This window comes from Mauremys reevesii, linkage group 4 (assembly GCF_016161935.1).
Source record: "Mauremys reevesii isolate NIE-2019 linkage group 4, ASM1616193v1, whole genome shotgun sequence".
Taxonomy (NCBI): domain Eukaryota; kingdom Metazoa; phylum Chordata; order Testudines; family Geoemydidae; genus Mauremys; species Mauremys reevesii.
In genome coordinates this window covers 63,348,061-63,369,295 of record NC_052626.1, presented here as the reverse complement: position 1 = coordinate 63,369,295, position 21,235 = coordinate 63,348,061, and the positions used below count along the sequence as shown (strand labels likewise).

Genomic DNA, 21,235 nt, shown 5'->3' with positions numbered 1-21,235 from the left:
GTCCATAAAAGAGAGCTATCTCCCCCCTTGATTTATCCCAACAGGTCGTGGGCAATTAACAAAAATTCATGGCCTGGGACCTGTCCATGACTTTTACTATAAATACCCATGACTAAATCTCTGCTCCTAGGGCACTATTGCTCTGGAGGGCCCCTGCTCCAGCTGTGGAGGCTGACAGCCCCCAGTGGCCTGCTGCTCCGAGGCCTCTGGGGAATACTCTTCCAACAGCCTCCGAGGCCGCCTGCTCCAGCGGTCCCTGGGACCGATGCTCGGGCACTCCCTGGGGCCACTTATCCAGCCACCCCTGGGACCGCTGCCTCTCAGGAGCTCCCTGGGGCCAGCCATATGACTGGTGTGGCCCAAGAAGTCGCCTTGGGGTGTCTGAGCAGCTAGCCTCAGGGTCAGCTGCACCAGCCGCTGCAACTGTGGAGTCACGAAGGTTGCAGAAAGTCATGGAATCCATGACTTCAGTGACCTCCGTGACAGAATCACAATCTTATGAACAATATGCAGTAAAAGGGGGAATATTTGTACTTTTCAGACTCACTATCTCTTAATCCCCATTTTTTATCATTCATGTCTTTTTGTTTGTCAAGCAAATTAAAGGGACACAATCAAATTGAACATCACATTTCTGTTTGGAAAATTTTAATACCTACTGTAATTACAACTTCACCAAAGATTACTATTACTGAAAAATGTCAGTGGATAAATTCTTTGTCAGCATATTTTTGTATATGACCCCATATTTTGTATAGTGAATTCTGTTGTTTTCCCCTGCATAATCAATTACGTTGTGATCCTGCAAACTGCTCCTGCAGCACGTTGAACACCATTAAAGGCAATGGAGTTCAGTATGAATGCAAGGATTCACCTGAACTGAGCAACTTGTCAGATCAGTGCTGGCCTTAGTCAGCTTCTTTCCTGCTGAAAAGTCGCTAATAAACATCATTAGGGAAACAGAATCTCTTGTTTAAAAAATCCTCTTAATTTTTTTTTTTTTTTAAATTCCAGAGCCTACCATTCAAAAGGTGCTCTATTGGAAGCTGGAGTATTTCAAAATTGTTGGATTTGGGAAAAAAAATATTGGGTTGACATAGTCTCTTTTTAAAGTTGTGAGAATTCAGTTTGCTCATTTTTCCTGTAACGTGCTGTAAGAAAAGTTCAAATGAAGGGAGTGGTTCTTAGTTCTTTAAAAGCTACTTTTTAGCAACAAAGTACCATCAGAGTTTTGACCAAGAGGTCTGGAATTATAACCACCTGTTCTGACAGAAATGGGCTTCTATAAGATGAGCTTTCAGCAAATTAGGTAAAACGTGACTTACAATAACAGGAAGGAGCATAGATCTGAAAGTCAGGTCTGTGCTATCAATACTTCTGCTTTTGGAAGGAACCTAAATTAAAGTGTAAGCTGTGTTTGATCTATGTAGAACAAAGATTTAGCTACATGTGTCTAGAATTGAGGCAAATCTAAGGCAGCACAGTGACTATAATGTGTATTGCCAATATTTTAAATCATGTTTATAGTAGCAAAAATGTTAGCCAGTATTTCTGAAAACTTGCGCATTTACACTACATCTCTTTGTGAAGGAATGGGAAGCTCAGCCTTGAATGCTCTGAACATACTAATGCTTCTGGAAAAACTAAAATCAGTTCCTCAGTTAGAAGCACAGAAGGATATGATCAACTGGATACTGCAGGTAAACAATGCAGAAGCCAAGTGTGATTTGGCTTTAATAATTCAGCATTTTAAAAGAGAGAAGTTTGTGACTGCTTTAGCTAATGCAGTAGACACTGTTCACACCTGCCGTGATCTCTTCAGTATCCTACTGTGTTGAAAAGCTTATTTTTTCAGTTGCTGAGATGAGATGATTTTTTCCTTAGGTACAACCTTGTGCTAATACAGAATCCAGTGCATAAGTCAAAATTTTAGCTAAATAATATTTAGTAGTGACTTTCTAAAAAAAACTTTCCAATTGCCCTAAATAACTCAGTATTCATATTTCTGTAACTTCATTATTCAAGATATTTTAAATAGTAGAGAAGTAAAAAGAAGCTTTGGTGACATCTGTCTGTATTAGTAAAATTGGAAAGTTTTTTTTTAAGGTCTGTTAAAATCTTTTTTTTTTTTTTTTTTTTTTTAGAGGGTTAAACACTTTTTGTAGAATCAGTCTTCAAATTAAATGGCTAAAGTGGAAAATTACTTTATAAAAAGCACAATGTTTTTAAATGGTGTATAAATTAAATTTAAAGTGTTTAAATTAGAGCTTTCAAGATTTCTGATAAGATAAGAAAATTGTTGGAACAAAAAATCCAAACTTAAAAGTACAACCTTAACTTTCACAATTTTTGTTTTTTTTTAATGGGATTTTGGATCAATATATGGGGTTTTTTTTGCGTTTAATTTTCTATATATATTTTTTTAAAAGACGAAAATTTGAGGCTGCCGTTCAGAGGCAATTTCCAACTGTAGACTTCTTTGTTGTTGTTGTAGTGTTGTCTAATTCACCTTCAGTCAAATGTCAGTCTGTGAAATTGTCAGACCAAAAGACTAATGTCTCCAAGTTAGGAATATGTGAAATTGAAGATGTAATCTCCCCCCTCTTCTCACCCCCCCCCAAAAAAAACTTTGCTATAAAATTCTTTTAACATAACATTAACCTAACCTGACATTCCACAAAAAGAAAGCAGCTGGTATTCTTTTTATGAAATTGAGTAGCAAGAAGAAATATGCATCAAGTTTCATAAAGGGAAAAGTAGTTTAATATTAAGGTGTGTTGAGGATGTCTATCAAATGATCCTTTTGATAGTGTTTCAGAAGCATAGCGTTGATATTTAAAGTTAAGGCTAATTCTCCAAAACTGAATAACTGAGATTACTATGCAAAATGAGGATTAGGGAAGAGGTTGTTTAACCCATGACAAATTTCTTAAGAGAGCCTTTCACCTCTGGGTTTGCTAGTTTAAATAATGCGCTGGATGGTAGTGACTGAACATTACCATATGATGTCCCTTTAGTAGCCTATATGAAATGATTTGGTATTGGTGATCATTTCTTAGAGAATAGAGATTCTTATGACAGAACATCACACTAATTTCCACTAATTAGCATCCTTGTTAGTAGTTTTCGCAATGGCTAAGGACTGAATAGACCCCAATTGTGGGGTTGGAGGCACACTGGTATTGTGGGAAAACTTGCACTGACTCAGTAGAGGCTTTTAATACTCTGATAGTTCCAAGTACATTTTTACCAACATGAAATTCTCAAAAAATGTTTAACCTTTTAACAGCCCTTAGGTTCAGTTATACGGCATGCACAATCCAGTCACATTGTATATTCTCTTAACACCTAAATCTCTATTCCCAGATGTTTGACACAGTGAAACGATTGAGAGAAAAATCAAGTTTGGTGGCAACAGCAGCAACTACATCAGGATCAGAAACTACAAAAAGCGATGAGGTAATAACAAGCAGGGAAGGAACTGATGAAATGCTCCACAGGGAGACATTTGTATTTACAGTTTTTTAAGGACCAATTTTCAAACATAAGTGCGTAAATGTAGGTACCTAAATCCATATTTGAGCATCTAAATACCAGTTTTAGGCATTAAGTGATGATATAATGTCTTAAACTGGTATTCTGGGGTGTATTAACAGGAGTGTTGTCAGTAAAATATGAGGGATTATTGTCCTGCTCTACTCAGCACTGGTGAGGCCTCAGCTGAAGTATTGTGCCCAGGTTTGGGCGCCACACTTTAAGAAAGATGTGGACATATTGGAGAAATCCAGAAAGATTAAAAAAAAAATTGTTAAAGGTTTAGAAAACCTGACCTATGGTGAATTGTTTAAAAAAAAAAAAAAAAAGAGTCTTGAGAAAAGAAGACGGGGGGCGGGGGGGACCTGAAAACAGTTCAGATTCATTATAAAGAGGAGAGTGAGTGTTCTCCTTGTCCAGTGAAGGTAAGACCAGAAGTAATGGGCTTAATCTGTAGCAGGGGAGATTTAGGTTAGATATTAGGAAAAACTTTCTAACTGTGGTACAAGGACAGTTAAGTACTGAAACAGGTTGTGAAATCTCCATCTTTGGAGGTTTTTAAGAACTGGTTGGACAAATGCCTATCAGGGATGGCCTAGGTATACTCAGTCCTGCCTCAGCCCAGTGGGCTGGATAAGATGACTCCTCTAGGTCCCTTCGGTTCTGTGGTTTAAGTACTTAAATCCAAAGTTAGATACGCAAGTTTGAAAAGTAGGTGATTACTGTTCACTTGTTTCACCCTGATAATGATAGCTACATGGTTTCCATAGAGAATTTGTTACAGTACAACAACAGCAAAAGAACAAGAAGAAATCACTTTCCTCTTACCACTAACTCTACTGCATGCCAACATTTAGTTGGAATTTGATAGATATTTAATGTGTGTTTCCTTGGGCCATAGGTGGAGTTGTAAGGGGTGGTGTATGGTTTGATTTATGCAGTGTTGTAGCCGTATTGGTCCCAGGATATTAGAAAGACAAGGTGGGTGAGGTAGTATGTTGGTGGGAGAGAGAAGCTTTCAAGCTTACGCAGAACTTTTCTTCAGGTCTGGAAAATGTACTCAGAGTGTCACAGCTAAATACAAGATGGAACAGTTTACTTAGCATAGTAGTTAACACATATTTCAAGGGACCAATCAAACTGAAGTGGCCTGCTGAAACCCCTCCCATCATAGGGAGGAAAGGAGGGGCAGGGGGAAGCAGCTGGGGTTTGTTAGTGGGTTATAGATTGTTGTAATAAACCATAAATCCAATCTCTCTCTTTGGTTCATAATTTTTAGTGTCTAGCAAGGTTATGAATTTAAGCTCCCAGGCTCATGTTTTGAAAGTATTGTGCAGGTTTTCTTTGAGGATGAGGACTGATATCTCAGATGTAGCATGATCACTTTGTGAAAAATTTTCACCCACAGGTGATGTGATGGTTTTTGTCTTTTATCATTTTTGTGTGTAAGTTCATTCAAGATCTGGTTTCACCTATATAGTTGTAATTGGGGCATTTAGGGCAAAGGATGAGGTAAATCACATGTTGTGATAGGCATGTGTAGGACTCATGGATCTTGAAAGGTGCGTTGTAGAAGGTGTTTGATCATTGTAGTGGAGATACAGCTGCAGGTTTTGCATCTATTCTGGCAGTGTCTGATGCTTTGAGTTGGTGCGTCCTGATCTCTGGGGAGCTTGCTTCTAATGATGAGCTTGGAGAGGTTGGGGCAAGAGGTTGTTTGAAGGCCAGAAGAGGGGAAGATTTCTTTCATTATGGGGTCCCTATTGAGTTTAGGTTGTAGTTGTTTGATACCCCATATGGGTACCCCCAGTTTGGGGTAGCAAGTGATAACTGGAGTGTGCAGTTGGAGGGAGTTTTATTTCTGTATTGCAGGTTCTCTTGAGATATTTGGGTGGCCTGTTCCATGATGCAATCTACTTCTCTGGTGGATTGGCCTTCTTTGGTGAAGGTGGTTTTGAGGCTATTAAGGTGTATATCCTGGACTTTCTGCTCAGAGTGCCTGGCTGTAGATAACTGATTTCTGGGGGTGGTTACTGGATCTGTGAAGGTAGGTGTGGTGATATATGGGCTTCTTATGTATATATTTTGTCTGTAGGGTTCTATTATTGAAGCTGATGCTCATGTGGAAGTGTTCAAGAGAGTGTTTAATGGACGGTGGTTGTTGTTGAAATTGTGATAGAAATTTGTGAGGGAGCTTAAGTCATCTGTCCAGAGGATGAAAATAAATATTGGTTTCGTGGTGTATTTGTCCAATGCTGAGAAATACAGGTCCGCTTAAAAACAGTTGTAAAATTTACGCTAGCCATCAGCAGGTCAATCTTCTAATCTGTTTCAGACTATCAAAATGTAGCTCTGACTTGATAAACTGTAAGATCTACTCAACATTTGGCTAACGCTGGTAAAAGGGTGAACAAGAATTGGGCTGCTTTGATTACACTGTATAAGTCGGGTTATTTTGATGACTTCATCTTTTGCAAGGGTATTGTGTAATTTTGAATTTGGGTCTTAAGTAAATAAAGGATGACCGGTGTTTCAGATGTTTTAATTAAAACTTTCTGTATTTTTGAATTCATAGACATGCTATACTAATGCCTTGAGAGCCTAATCAGCTTTTAAGATTTGTTTTACAACTTGTAGATTGTTTTGGGGTGTTTTTTTTGGTTGTATTTTGTTTTATCATCATGGGATGCCCAGTTTATTGGGAAATTTGATGGGAACAATTAGAATTCTACTTTTGAGAATACTACTTGGTATTTTTTAGTTGTTCTTCTTAGTCTATAATTTTTACTACTGTTTCCTAATAAGACTCAGAGCACTCAAGACAAAGAGAAGGCTGAACGGAAGAGGAAGGCAGAAGCTGCCAGGCTGCATCGCCAGAAGATAATGGCCCAGATGTCTGCTTTACAGAGAAATTTCATTGAAACTCATAAACTCCTGTATGAAAACACACAAGAGACACAGGGAAGAGAGGACTCTGTTATGGAGGAGGAGAGGTGAGATAAGACAGATATCCAGAGTTCTGATGGAAAAATTTAATTTCCTAAAAAGGGGTTATAGCTACATAAGGTTTAATAGTACAGTTGATGGATAAAGTGCATCATCCCAATCGGTAACCCTGTATCTCTTGCTACTTATATTTTTCAATGCCCTGGATTAGAGAATCCTGTGTAAACTAGCAGCTAAATGCTAATGTCAGAAGGCCAAATCAGTTAGGGAGACACCAGACCTGCTTGCTACATAAGATGAATTATGGAAAAATATTCTTCAGGTAAAAGATGATATGTTACCTAACATTTCAGAAAACAATGACTTCATTATAAAACACCTCTAGTTGATGTTACTATGGTTTAGGTGATTAATGGGCTTTCTTTTTGAAGACCTAATTTGAGTGTTTAATTCAGCAGAATCTTAACATACAAGGTCCTGCCCAAAAGCTGGTAAATTGGAAAAAAAACAAACAAACAAACAAACAAAAAAACTTATTGCGCTCATAACCCAAACTGCTTTTTTTCAGAATGTGATTTTGTACATCATTAATCCCCAGAACTGTTTGGTCTCTTTATAATTATAGAAGGAAAAGAAATAAAGACTTTAAAAAAAAAGTCATATTTTAAATGTTATGATCAGCAATCACATGTAATTACATATCCCAGGACAGAGATACTCAAATCCTCTGCTGTAGTGCACAGACTGATCACTATAAGGTTCAGGAAAAAAGTCCTCTTGTACAGCATTTATTTGCCTAGGTGCCAGGTGCATTGTGGATTTCTTTTGCCTTCTTTTGAAGCATCAGATACTGGCCACATTAGTTTCTGAATTTGATGGACTAATGATCTGACCCAGTATGGCAAATCCTGCTTTTTACTGCACAATCTTTGTTCCTCATTTTGTAGTATTTATAATAAACACTTCGTACTTATCCATCTCTTTTAGTCCCTGTGTTATCTTGGCTATCTGGTTACATTATAGTCTATCTGCTAAATTTTAGTCATGTGAAGTGTGAGGGTTTTGTTTTATTATTTTAAAGCGGGTCTAGTGGGAACAAAATGTGCTCCAAGTCAGGGGACTGAAATTCAGATTCAATCACAATAGGAAGCGTCTCTTGTCATTCATGAGTGACTGTGTCTAGTTGATGCTAGGAGTAGAATTGTCAGGCTTGAATAGGAGCAATGGTGACTGCATGTGCAAGACAGAGAGAGAAAGTGTGTTTCGAGTTTGCACTACAAAATTTGTCAATCTGGGTTGTAATGAGACATGATTTATGTCTGATATAGCTGTGCTGGTGAAAGTTCCTGCTGTAGATGCAGTTAAACAGTCAAAACTATGTGTTAGCCAATGTAGCTTATTTTGCTTGGGGAGGAGGGCCTGGAATAAAGTATGCAAGTAAAAATACAATTTTGCTAGTATAAGCTATGTCCAGACCAGGAGCACTTTTATACTATTACCAGCATAGCTATATTGACAAAGCAGTCCTACTGTAGACCCAGCCTAATGTATGATTTGTGAAAAAGAGGGTGCATAAGATTAAAGGAAGAGAACAAGATAACTCAGATGAACAACCAAAAACCAATACAGTAATTTCTGCCTGCTTTGTCATTTAAAAATTCAAGTTCTGTAAGACATCCTCAAACATGTAAATGTAAGGAAGCACCCTCTTAACTATTTCTCATTGCATCTTGCCTGAAAAATGGAAGTAAATTTGTGGTATCATCAAACAATAAATGGGATTTATTTCAGTATACCATAATAGAAAGCTGCCACATTCCATCTTAAAGATGGTTGCATTTCAGTGGTGACTGAAGCAATTCTGGTACGTTTATGTAAGGGTTTTTGCAGTAAAGTTACTGTTAAATAAACGCAGTACATTTTAGTTTTAGATGCCTTCAAGAGGATCTTTATTTCTTTACAGGGAGTCTGCTAATCGTTTGTTGATCTTTGTCTTTGATGTTCTTACAGCATACCTTTGGCCATTGATTCTTCTAAAATTGCCTTGGGACCCAAGCGAGGTCCATCTATTACTGAAAAGGAAGTGTTGACCTGTATTCTATGTCAGGAGGAGCAGGAAGTGAGGCTGGAGAGTGTTGCGATGGTATTATCAGCTTGTGTCCAGAAATCCACTGCCTTAACTCAGCACAGGGGGGAAACTCTTGAACTCTCAGGTGGTAGGTATATCTCTTCAGCTAAGAACATCAGCTGTTGCTGTTCTCTTCTTAGAACTCACTTCAGTGATGTTTAATTAACACTTTCAGCCAATCAGACTACTGAATAGTTACTTTTTTTTTAATGAAAAGTTAGTTAAGAATTTTAGTCATGTATTTTAGATGAGCTTAAAATCTTTGCCATAAAACTAAAAATCAGCTGTGGAGGAGAATTTACTGCCATTCTCCCTTGTAAAACAAAGATGAATTCCATGTGTACATGACTTCTACTTTGAGTAAATAAAATAGTACAGATTAATCTTCCAGGTTAATTTGCTGAAGCAGTTGAGTTTTGTTCCTTAAACCAAAGAGCATGTATTCTAGCTCTGAAGATACAAAATGAGTGGCTATTTCTCCTATTGTATATTGATCCAACTGTAGAAACTGATTTCTAATTAGCTGTCCCTGTCTTGTTATAAACCCCAACCAGTCATTTGTACAAATCCCGCTTATTCAAGTTTATTATCATAAATACAACAAGAATGGCCCAGACATTGGAGTGTGTAGAAAGATGAACCAATAACATCTTTTTTTTAATTGTTTTTTCTTTATTATTTGTAATATGCTAGTGCCTAGGGACCCTAGTCATAGATAAGGACCCCATTTTCCAGGTGCTGTACAAACACATCTTGGTACCAAAAATTTAGGTTAAATCACCAATAAAGATGCCATTGTATCCAGTGAAGCTCATCTCTACTAACTTTTCTCAAATCCTTCCTGTAATAGGATGCCAGGTTACCAAAGTAGTTGGGGAAAGGAAACAAATCTTCTTCACTTGCCCCAGGCCACTTGCAGATAGATATTTTAGCTCCCCTTTAGCAGCATATTCAGTTCTTCTGTAGCTCACCTAAAGGAACAGGTCTTTAAGTGATTCCCCTCTTCCCCCCTACACTTGGAGAGCTGCATGAGTGGGGAAAGTGTATGTGCCTGTGTATATGTTCACACCAGTATAAAAGTGGTCTGACACCAGGGTGCATTATATTATCACATTCTTCACTTGACTTCTAGCACCTGTAAGGTGTAATTTACTATTACATGCAAGCAGAGGTCTTACTTCAAATTCTTTTCTACTTTTTGTGTTCATGTTATAGTACAAGCATATGTGTTCAAACAGAAAGAACTCCTTATGTAAGCTGGGTAGAACTATTGCCATTCAATTCTGTACAATGCACCTTTTTGTGAAAAATTAAATCGTGTCCAGACTGCATATTGCAACACAACAGAATCTGTTAAGTTTTCATAATGGTGTTGCCAATGATTTCTTTTATATTAAGAATTGCATAAGGCAAGCAAAAGATAGTCTTTGCTTTTGAATTTGGTACAGTAGTTCGAATGCTTGCTCATAACCATTCCAGTGGCAATGCTCGGGGTGAGCACACACCTACACTGGAAAGTGGTGTGGTTTTTGTTTGGTTTTTTTGTTTTCCCCTAAGTGGTATCTGTCGGGTTGGCTCTGGTGCCCCCTGGAGTCGCACCCTCATAGTGCTGGTATATAGGGCCCTGCCGCCCCCTCAGTTCCTTCTTACCGCCTGGGACAGTCGCTGGAACTGCTGCTTGTCCTTGCATTTTCCCGCATGTACCTCTCTCAGTGGACTTTGTTGATTATCTGTAGATAGATCTTTATCTAGAGTTTAAGTTTCAGTTAGTAGTGGATTCTGTTTAGCAGATTAGCCCTTCCCTGGCACGGGGGTATGCCTTGGTCCCCAGGGTTCAAGCGGTGTGCGTTCTGCCGTAAGCTGATACTGGTTAGTGACCTACATTCCAGCTGTCTCAAGTGTTTGGGGGAAGCCCACATGCAGGAGCATTGCAGGATTTGCAAGAGTCTCAGGCTCAGAATGAACGAGGACAGGGACACTAAACTCAAATTCCTCCTTATGGAAGCAGCACTTCGTCCCCCTTTGGCACTGAATCATGTTACCTGACACTGAGTACTTTGGCTTCAGTAAGAAGTGTCCTGGTGTCTCTAAGAGGGATGCAGCACTGTTCTGCTTTTCTGGGGCCCAGGGAGGACTCTGCACCTATGGCCTGGGACTCCCAGCACTGACACTCATCTTTGGTGCCAACTCTTGCATGGGAGTCTTAGCAGCACTCTCCATCGCCAGTGCCAAGAAAGAGTCAGAGAAAAACTGACTTGGGGCATTCCCCAACACCAAGTTCTGCAGGGCATGGAGGCGCTGACAAAGTGCAACCCGTGCTGGGCCACTCAGAGATGCCAGTGGTACATATGGTACAATTGACTCCAGCCTGGGAAGGACACCATTGAGTCCAGCACCTTTGGACTCTCCACCAAGAGAGAGCTACTGGAGTTTGTCAGCCCTGGTGCTACCATCCCCAGCCATTCAGGAGCTGACAACGGTGGTACCAGAGGCGAGGACTGCCACGTCACCAAGACCTCATATACCATCAAAGGACAAGCCTGCCATAATGTCACTGCACTGATCTCCTCCCTCCTGGTACTGTTCTCTGGCACTGGTCAGCACCTGGGCACCAAGAAATGACTCCTCAAAGTTGGACTCTGAGGTGGAGTTGTACACTTCCCGCAGCAGCAGAAACCACTCGATTTAGCAATGCCTAAGTCTACAATTTTATCATCGATATGTTTAGTAAAAGTCAACACAAAATCATGGAAGCCTTGACCTGTCCCTGACTTTTACTAAAAACATCCATGATAAAATGGGAAGAAAGAGGCTCCAGTGGCTGGACGCTGCAGGGACCCCATTGCCCAGTGTCTGGGAGGGGTCCCCCTGCCACCCTGTGGGGCTGGGAGCGGGAGGAGCGGGGTTCCCTGCCACCCAGTTCAGCAGGGGAGTTGTGGGGACCTCTGCCAAGGTTAGAGGCTGGGGAGCTGTGGGAGCCCCCTGGCCACTGAGCAGCTCTGGGGTCCCTCTGCCTTCGCTGGTTGGAAGCTGTGGGGCCCTTCCCCCACCTGCGGCCACTGATCAGCCCGGGGGTCCCTCTGATGCTGCAGCTGGTGACTGGGAGCTGCAGGGGGGCCCTGGCTGCTCATGGGGGCTGAGCTGCTGCAGTGGGGACCCCCTGCCAGCAGCGATGGCTGGGCAGCTCAGGGGTCACCACCAGTGGAAGCCAGGCTGCTGAGGGTCCCCCACTGTGGGCAGCGGCTGGTCAGCTGTAGGGCCCCCAATGTCACAGAGGTCACTGGAAATCACAGATTCTGTGACTTCCACAACCTCCATGACATAATCTTAGCCTTAGCCAATACCCAATGGCTGAGATAAACCAGGGCATCCCACCACCAGGGCATCCCACCACCAGGGCAGTGGCAGATGCCACTACAGTGGCCATTCTGGAATTGGTGGGCTTTTCAGCCAGTCCCGGCTCTACACTTGAGGAGGTCCTACTCCGTTGCATTGGAGTCAAGAGCTCTTGTGCCACTTACCTTGGAGCAGGGACCAGGCCTCGATACCAAGCCCGGTACCGAACTGCAAGAACCAGCATCACAGTATTTAACTGGTGCAGAGGCTGAGGAACAAGGCTCCTTACCGGTAAAGGCATCCTCTTCCTCCTCTCCCAACGAGGCAGTGGTGGGAACAAGTATAGCACCTTCCCAGGATGACTACAGGGCGCACCGGGAGCTCCTCAGGAGGGTAGCCCAGAACCTGGGTATCCAGATGGAGGAGATCCCACTATCCTTCCACGCCCGGGTGGACATCTTAGCAGCTTCAGGGCCATTGTATGTGGCTCTGCCTTTGAACGATGCCATTTTGGACCCCATCAAGGCCTTATGGCAGACCCCTGTGTCCCTCCAACCTACTGCAAAGAGGATGAAGAAAAAGTATTCTGTCCCTCCCAAGGGGTATGAATTTATGTCCACACATTTCCCCCCACCACCACCACCACCACTTGGCTCAGTTGTTTCAGCGGAAAATGAGCCGGAGCAGCAAAGGCTGACTCCCAAGGCCTAAGATGCCAATAAACTAGACCTTTTTGACAGGAAGGTGTACTCAACTGGCAGCCTCCAGTTCAGGATGGCAAACCAGTGAACGCTCCTGAGCCAGTATGATTTCAACTCCTGGAGCGCAGTGGCAAAATTCAAGGAGCTTTTGCTGCAGGAGTTCAGGGGTGAGTTCTCGGTCCTAGTTGAAGAGGGGAAATCAGTGGCAAGAGCATCCCTTCAGGCAGCTTTGGACATGGCAGATTCTGCAACCTGATCCATGACTTCAGCTGTGATCATGTCCTCGGGGTTATCCTATGATGTGCAGCAGACTGTGCAGGACATTCCATTTGAAGGCAAGTCACTCTTTTCTGAGCAAACAGACTCTGAAAGACAAGAGCCACCCTGAAATCCTGGTGGGAGCCAGTCTATGGAACCCCAGGGAAGCACTATAAGCTCCAACTGACGACCCGCTTCTACTCGCCACAGCAGAGACATATGGTCTCCTTGGCTGCCATTATCCCTTCTCTGGATCCAGGAGATTGGTACGCTGCCCTCAACTTGAAGGATACATATTTTCATATTGCGATCTTTCGGGGACACAGCAGGTTCCTATGATTCATTGTGAACTACATGCACTACCAATTTACTGTGCTCCCATTCGGCCTGTCAGTGGCCGCTCAGGTGTTCATGAAGCGCATAGAAGTTGCAGCCTTCTTGAGAAGACAAGGGGTTCAAGTCTGCACTTACCTCAACAACTGGCTGATCAAAGGTCAGTCCAAGGCCCAGATGGAGGCAAATGTGCAGTTAATACCATCAACTTTTCAGGATCTGGGACTATTAATAAACATGCAGAAATCCATCCTTTCCCAGGTTCAAAGAATATAATTTGTTGGGGCAATCCTTGACTCAACCTAGGCCAGAGCTTTTTTTTTTTCCCCAGAAAACTAGTTCAGAACTCGGGGGGTCCTCAGAGAGCACCTGAGGAATCACCCCATCACCACAGCAAGGAACTACTTAAAGTTCCTGGGGCATATGGCATCACGTGAGGTGCTCCTTGCTCTACCTGTCTATGGCTCAGATCTCTCCAGGCTTGGTTAGTGTCTGTTTACGCACCAAGCCGACACTATCTGGACAGGGTGGTCTCGCTTCCCCCGTTGGTGATTTCCACCTTCCTTTGGTGACTAGAACCCCGGACAGTATGTGCAGGAATCCCAGTCCTGAGATCCCAGTTGTCAATGTCTCTCATTACAGATGCATCAGTGATGGTAAGAGGGAGCCCAATTGAGGACACTCAGGGCCTGTGGTCCATGGAAGAGCTGTTGTTACACATCAGTGTGAGCGAACTGAGGGCGTGCGCCTAGCCTGCCAGGCATTCCAAGCCCAATTGGAGGGCAACTGCATGTCGATCCTTACAGATGACACAACAGCAATATTTTACATAAACAGACAGGGCAGAGCGCGCTCCTCTCTCCTATGCCAAGAAGCTCTTTGCTTGTGGGAATTCCGCATAGCTCACTGAATCCACCTCAAAGCCTTTTACCTCCCAGGGTTGCAGAACGAGTTAGTGGATCATATCAGCAGATCCTTTTCCCACCATCACGAGTGGTCCATTCATCTGTGGACCACAGTTAGAGAACCCCTGATCTATTAGGTTTCACCTAGCTGCAAACTCAGCCTTTCACCTGTGGGTGATCTTCTTGAATGCAATCTGTTGTCATTTTCTTAAGGGTTGAAGCACCTATACCCTCAGGTATACCACCCACTCCATCCCTGGGACCTCAACTTGGTGCTGGCAAGGCTAACAGGTACCCCATTCAAACTTCTGGCAAGGTGCTCCTTGCTCTACCTGTCTTGGAAAGTGGCCTTCCTGGTCCATTAGTTCTGCCAGAAAGGTCTCAGAGATCCAAGCTCTTAATTCAGAACCACCGTACACTATCGACTTCAAGAACAAGATACACACCTGGCCTTCCTGACAGAGGTGATCTCACAATTCCATAGTAACCAGGATATCTTCCTACCAATCTTCGACTTGAAACCACATGCTAAAAAGGAGTAACAGAGACTCCAAGCATGCACTAGCATTTTACATAGAAAGGACGACCCTTTCTGAAATTCACTCAGCTCTTCATAGCCGTTGCAGACTGAATGAAAGACTGTCCAGTCTTGGCCCAGGAAATTTCATCATGGATCACTTCCTGTATCCGCACATGCTACGACCTAGCGAAGGTCCCGGTTCCTTCCCGACAGCCCATTTTACAAGAGCTCAAGCATCATCTGAGGCATTTGTGGCGCAAGTTCCAATTCAGGACATCTGTAGAGCAGCAACGTGGTAGTCAGTCAACCTTCTCAACCTTTTTCTTTGAGGCCCACCCAACATACTATAAAATATCCACAGCCCACCTGTGCAGCAATAACTGGTTTTCTGCATATAAAAGCCAGAGCTGGCATTGGGGGATAGCAAGCAGGGCAGTTGCCTGGGGCCCCACACCACAGGGGGCTCTGCAAAGCTACATTACTCAGGCTTTGACTTCAGCCCTGGGTAGTGGGGCTCAGGGCCCCGGGCTTCAGCCCCATAAAGTCGGGCTTCAGCTTTCTGCCTTGGCTTTTTAATGCTGGCCCTGCTTGGTGGACCCCATGAAACCTGCTCACAGTCCCCTAGAGAAACCCATACCCCTAGTTGAAAACCACTGCATTACACCATCACCCGACAAGCCAGAGACAATGTGGGTTTTGGCCAAGTGGTGTTGCAGTCAGCATGCCAATTAACTCCGAACCTTCCACTGGTGCAACTGCTTCGGAGTCACCTGCGTTGGAATGGACATGAGCAAGCACTCGAAAAATCAAAAATGGTTACTAACCTTCTGTAACTGTTCATCGAGATGTGTTGCTCGTTCCCCCCCCCCCCCCGCCGCCTGCTGCTCTCTTGGACTTAGCTGGCAAGAAGGAACTGAGGGGGCAGTGGGGCCCTATATAACAGTGACTCTATGGGGCCCCAGAGCTGACCCGACAGATACCACTGAGGGAAATACTTTCTGGTGGCGGCAGGGGTGGCTCTAGCTTTTTTGCCGCCCCAAGCACGGCAGGCAGGCTGCCTTCAGTGGCTTGCCTGCGGTAGATCCCCGGTCCCACGGCCCTCACAGGGACTGGCAGGGCGCTCCCCACAGCTTGCCACCCCAGGCACACACTTGGAGTGCTGGTGCCTGGAGCTGCTGCTGGCTGGCAGTGCTCGGGGCTAGCACACAACTACATTGGAATGGACTTGAGCAACACATCTCAAAAAAACAACAGTTCTGGAAGGCTAGTAACCCTTTTTTCACATCAACTTGGTGATATCTACTGTTGAAAGTGTAGGTAATCATTTTGGAGAATCTTCTGTTGCTGACCTTAGTCAGCAAAGCGCCTCCATCACCAAATACTGGAACAAAGACAGTACAGCTGAAATCCCAGGCAGATAAAGTGATTGAACACACTGATGCCTTTTTCCAAAAGATAATTCAACAGAGAAGGATGTTCATTTATTGACTGACCAGATTTAATTGATTTCAGATTTAATTTTCTTTCTTTGGTAATTTCCCATTAAGATAGGGCTTGACGGAACAAGGAGTAGAACTGTGGCAGCATAGTTTTGCAAGTGTTCACCTGTCAGGGCATTATTATAAAGAAGCTTGCACAACCAGATTTTTAACTTGAATGTGCTTACTGTGGAAAAATGAAAACGTAGCTGGGTTTTTGTCTGTATTGACCAAATGTACACTAGTATTCTTTTAATCTTTTTGCTCCCCTTCTGTCTTTCCAGATACATTAGATCCTCTTTTCATGGATCCAGATTTGTCATGTGGAACCCATACAGGAAGCTGTGGTCATGTAATGCATGCAGCCTGCTGGCAGAAGTAAGAGGATATCTTTGCAATACTCTTTCATATTTTATCTCAGATTGGTGTCTAAAGTTTCTAAGAGTATACCAGCACAACAGTACAAAATATTGACGTTCAAATAAGAAGTCAGCGAGTCCAAGTACTCAACCAGAAAAAATCAAAGAAATCTGGTACAAGAGCAGTCTCAAAAACCAACAGGAGGAGCCAAGTCCCCATTGGCCTAAAGAATAGTCTAAGTGGGGTAAAACTGGTCAAGAGCAAGAAGCCACCTCTCATAAATGGGACTTGCATCATGCCCTTAAGGTATCCAGCAAGGCACTCTGATAAATCTCCAGGAGAGTTACACAGCACATAATCTTTGACCATGTATGCATGTCACTAGACCAGGCCTGACTACACTTAAGGACCAAAGCAGGCCTGCCCAAGCCAATCATAACTGTCAAGTCAGGACACTGCAATTGCCTCTAGACAGAAATACTTAAGGACACGACTACGAAGGGCTTTTTGTCTATCAGTGCTTTTATATCACAATGAGTAACATGTTGGTTAGAAAGAGACACAAATATTGATAAAAAGCCTTAGATTGATTTAAGCTGTGAAAAATAAAGTTAGAAATTTCATCACAATGAGGTACCAGAAAGATGTGAAGAGTTGGATCACCCTATTATAAGTTATTTTGTGATATCACATGATACAGACAATATCTTGGAGGCTTTTTGATTTTTATATTTGTATGTGTCAGTTGGCTATAAATAGTCTAGTTATACTTTCAGTGCTTATCTATTTTTAATGTTTTTATGGTGAATATCAGCATAAAACAAATAAGCACCCTAAAATCATATGGAAAAATGTTTCTTGAATATTATACATGAATGACTTCTATTCTTGGCAGATCCTATCCACATACATCTAAATAGAACAACAAACATTAGAACCCAGTTTCCATGCCCTTACTAAGAAAAAATTAGCTTACTCTGTGGAGTCCGGTGGCACCTTAAAGGCTAACAGTTTTACTTGGGCATAAGCTTTCATGGGTAAAAAACCCACTTCTTCAGATGCGTCTTCAGACGCGTGGGTTTTTTACCCATGAAAGCTTATGCCCAAATAAATCTGTTAGTCTTTAAGGTGTCACCGGACTCCTTGTTGTTTTTGTGGATACATACTAACACGGCTGTCTGTCTGATACTTACTCTGTGGGTAGATAGGATTAAAAGAAATGGACAGAAGACTCTTCCCTTATACTAGATTTTGCAAAAGGTTTGAGTATAATCTTTTGCTTACTACATAACTGATATATTAATATATTAGTTTTACTCAAAAGGATGTCTGCCACTTACATTTTAAAGGAATATATATACAGCAGATAAAATACTGCAAAATACACTTTATCTGACAGACTATGTTTGGAATGTATGGAATACCTATGGAATTTCCATTTTACATTTATTGCAACTCTTCTGCCTGTTGTATAATTTGGAAAGATAAAATGTGTTTTGATTTTGTAGAGAGTAGTTTCATAAAAATTTTGTATGTTGAGACCATTTTTTTCAGATCTTTTTCATCTTTCCGTTGTTAGATTTGCATGCCTTTTCCTTCATTGCTCTTAATCATCCTTTAATTAGAAGATTTTTAGTTTAAATTTAGACCTAAAGTTAGACAGACACATCCATCTGTAAGCTGCTCGTGTATCTGGTTTTCACATAGGTGCTGATTTTAGATGCTCAGCTTTAGGCAAACAGATTTGAAAATTAGGTTCTTTCTGTACTAATGGCGGTATCCAGGCCATCGAGACCATGGGTGAAATCTGCAGGCTTACTGCATATATAGAGAAAATTTATAATGAAACCTGGAAAAGATCATGCTTATTATACCATCTCCTATTTTAATAGACTGTCTCAAAGTATTCCCATATATATTGAAAAGTAATCTGCTCCCACCCTTTATTGGGAAAACTATCTCAATTAAACAACTGATTTTCTTTCCTTTGACCGCATAATTAATGTGGGTTTCATTGTGTTTTTTGTTTTTAAATTTACTTTTACCACAGTTCTGTGTCTATCCAAGATGAATTTTCTGTAAGGATATCTTTGAAATATAATATAAATAATCCACTTCCATTTTACTTCATCAAAAAAACAGGATATATTTTTATATCTGGTGGTGAGACTGGATCCTCACAACAGATAAGTCACTTATGGACGTTTATCCGTGAAATGCTATTAGTTGTTAAAATAGCATTTATAGGATATTTATATATTTACCTTTGAATGCTGTGGCTTAATTTTAAATTTATAATCTAGGAATATGTGTATATGTGTGAGGTGCTTTATGGTGTAGCATTAGTTTAAAATGTTGGGTGGGGGTAGCAAATTTCAGAATTGCTTGAGTGTAAATATATTAAATAAAATACACACTTATATGGAGGTTAAAAGTAGGGAAAGCTCTCTGCTGTTCTTGCCTGGAAGGTGCTCTGAAATTACCTGGTTCACATACCTGTTCAAAGATTTAGTTTTGTTTTGCTGTCCAAGCATGTGGAACATCTATGTATTAGCTGTGTAGCAGAAGAGGAGTCTGGTTGTTGGCATAGAAAAGTACACACCAGACATACCATTTTGCTCTTTAAATTCTTGTTTCTCTATTGCACAGAGGCAATTCTCCTTGCTAGCTGATTTTTCTTTTTAATGTTGCAGGTACTTTGAAGCCATACAACTGAATTCTCGACAGCGTCTTCATGTTGAACAGATTTTTGACTTAGAGAATGGCGAGTACCTCTGCCCACTCTGCAAGTCTCTGTGCAACACTGTGATTCCCATTATTCCTTTGCAGACTCAGAAAATAAACAGGTGAACTCCAGGGACAGTCTATTTCATGATTCTAAGAATAGAAGTTATCTAGTGCTTGTAGGGGAGCCAACCTCTGATAGAAAGTTTTGAATAATCTTTCCAACTGCTATATGGGGCTGCTTAAATCCTTACTGATTGCCCACCTTGTTGTCTGTTCCGGCATCCAAAATCTGTTCTTGGGAAAAAATTTCTAATACTATAGACCACTTAGGTTTCTTACCAATGAGAGAGTATTTCTAGTACTTAATATAAATTCTAAAGTTTAGTTTAATGCTTGCTTTTAGGCTATCTAAATAGTTGTGTAAATGCTAACTCTGAACTTGTTCTTTGTCACAGAGATATGCTATATGTTTTTCAAAGATTAGGCGTCACGTCATCTGCTTGCCTATGTTTTAACGTAACCACTGTTTTTTTATTTGTATTCTCAGTGAGGATGCAGAGGCAGTAGCTCAAATTCTGTCCCTGGCTAGGTGGTTGGAGATTGTCATGGCCAGGATATCGGGGTATAGTGCAAAAAACACTAAAGGTTTGTTATCTTAGCTTTTGAGCTTTACGCTAAGATCATTTCCAGAAAAATACCCTTTGAATTTTTCATTATTATAGCAAGAAAATTTAAATATTTATGTAGAACAGAAAGTGTTCTGAATACAGAATAATCAGCTGGTGTTTTAGGTACAGAGTTTGCTACTTGATTCTTCAGTGATATGGTCTCACTGTAAGGAAATACATAAAAGAAATTAAAGTATTAGTATACTTTTCCTTTGTGAACTGAGGATTCAAACACATTGTACGATCTCTTCTCGTCTCTGAAGGCCTCTGTTCTGAAAAATGGTAATCAAGGGAAAAAATTTCAAAAATGCTTAGGTGATATAGCAGCCCAAGGGCTTGTCTACACTTGAAATGTTACACCTGCACTGCTGCAGATGCACCGCTATAGCACTTCAGTGTAGACATTACCTACGCTGATAGGAGGGTTTCTCCCATGGGCATAAGTTGTCCACCTCCCTGAGAGGTGGTAAATAGTTGGACGGAATTTTTCGGTCAAACTGGCACTGTCTACATTGGAGATTAGGTCAGCTTAACTACATAGTTCAGAGGTGTGGATTTTTTGTACCCCTGAGTGACACGGTCAAGTCAATTAAATTTTCTGGTATAGACCAGGCCTTAGTCTTACAGGGGATTTAGGCTCCTAAGTCATTCCATACTTTTGAGAAATTTACCCTTAAACTTTAAAAATAGCTCTAAATAAATGAGCAACTACATTAAATCTTTGAACAATTTTATTAAAGCGGATGATGACATTTTTCCCCTTAAAAAGTAATTATTCATCCCAAAAAGAAACAGAGGTCATTTTCAGTTAATTTTCTGGGCAATCCTAATCTGAGCAGACTTCTGTCGTAGTCTGACTGTGTAACTGTCATGCATAAGTTGTCAGTAATATACAACAAACTGTTTTTAGATACATTCATTTCTTATGGATGTACTTTTTCAAAGTACCCTTAAGTCAGTGACCTTTTTTGACCCAGCCATGTGTCTGCACTAGTTAATTGAAGCATAAGAAGAGAGCTCCAATAAGGTGTTATTAGCTGCAATCATGGCTATCTCCTAGCTATCTCAAAAACATTCAAGGAGATCATGGTCTAGGTCTTTAAAAGCAGCACTCCAATGAAGGGCATCTTTGGGTTACTCTCTTGCAGTGTGAGATAAGTATTTTAAAACTGAAACTCACTATGTAAAAACATTCAGGTTACATTACACAGTGGCACAGCTATTTACTTTATTGAGTGGCATCTTCATGTGTACTTCCACTTTCTTATGACTGGAAGGACTGTGACTTTCTACAATAAGGTATTCAGTGAATATGACTGTGCTGAGAACTGTAAAGTGAAA

At 41.4% G+C, this 21,235-nt stretch overlaps 1 protein-coding gene across 1 annotated transcript in view; it reads left to right on the top strand.

Moving 5' to 3' along the window:
• UBR1 (ubiquitin protein ligase E3 component n-recognin 1) overlaps positions 1-21,235 on the top strand; it is a 142,820-nt gene that overhangs the window by 75,098 nt on the left and 46,487 nt on the right. Inside the window, exons 27-33 of the mRNA XM_039536388.1 lie at positions 1,591-1,700; positions 3,367-3,459; positions 6,340-6,527; positions 8,491-8,696; positions 16,424-16,517; positions 19,193-19,345; positions 19,774-19,871. Of these exons, the coding sequence (XP_039392322.1) occupies positions 1,591-1,700; positions 3,367-3,459; positions 6,340-6,527; positions 8,491-8,696; positions 16,424-16,517; positions 19,193-19,345; positions 19,774-19,871 (942 nt within the window). The remainder of the gene's footprint in view (positions 1-1,590; positions 1,701-3,366; positions 3,460-6,339; positions 6,528-8,490; positions 8,697-16,423; positions 16,518-19,192; positions 19,346-19,773; positions 19,872-21,235) is intronic.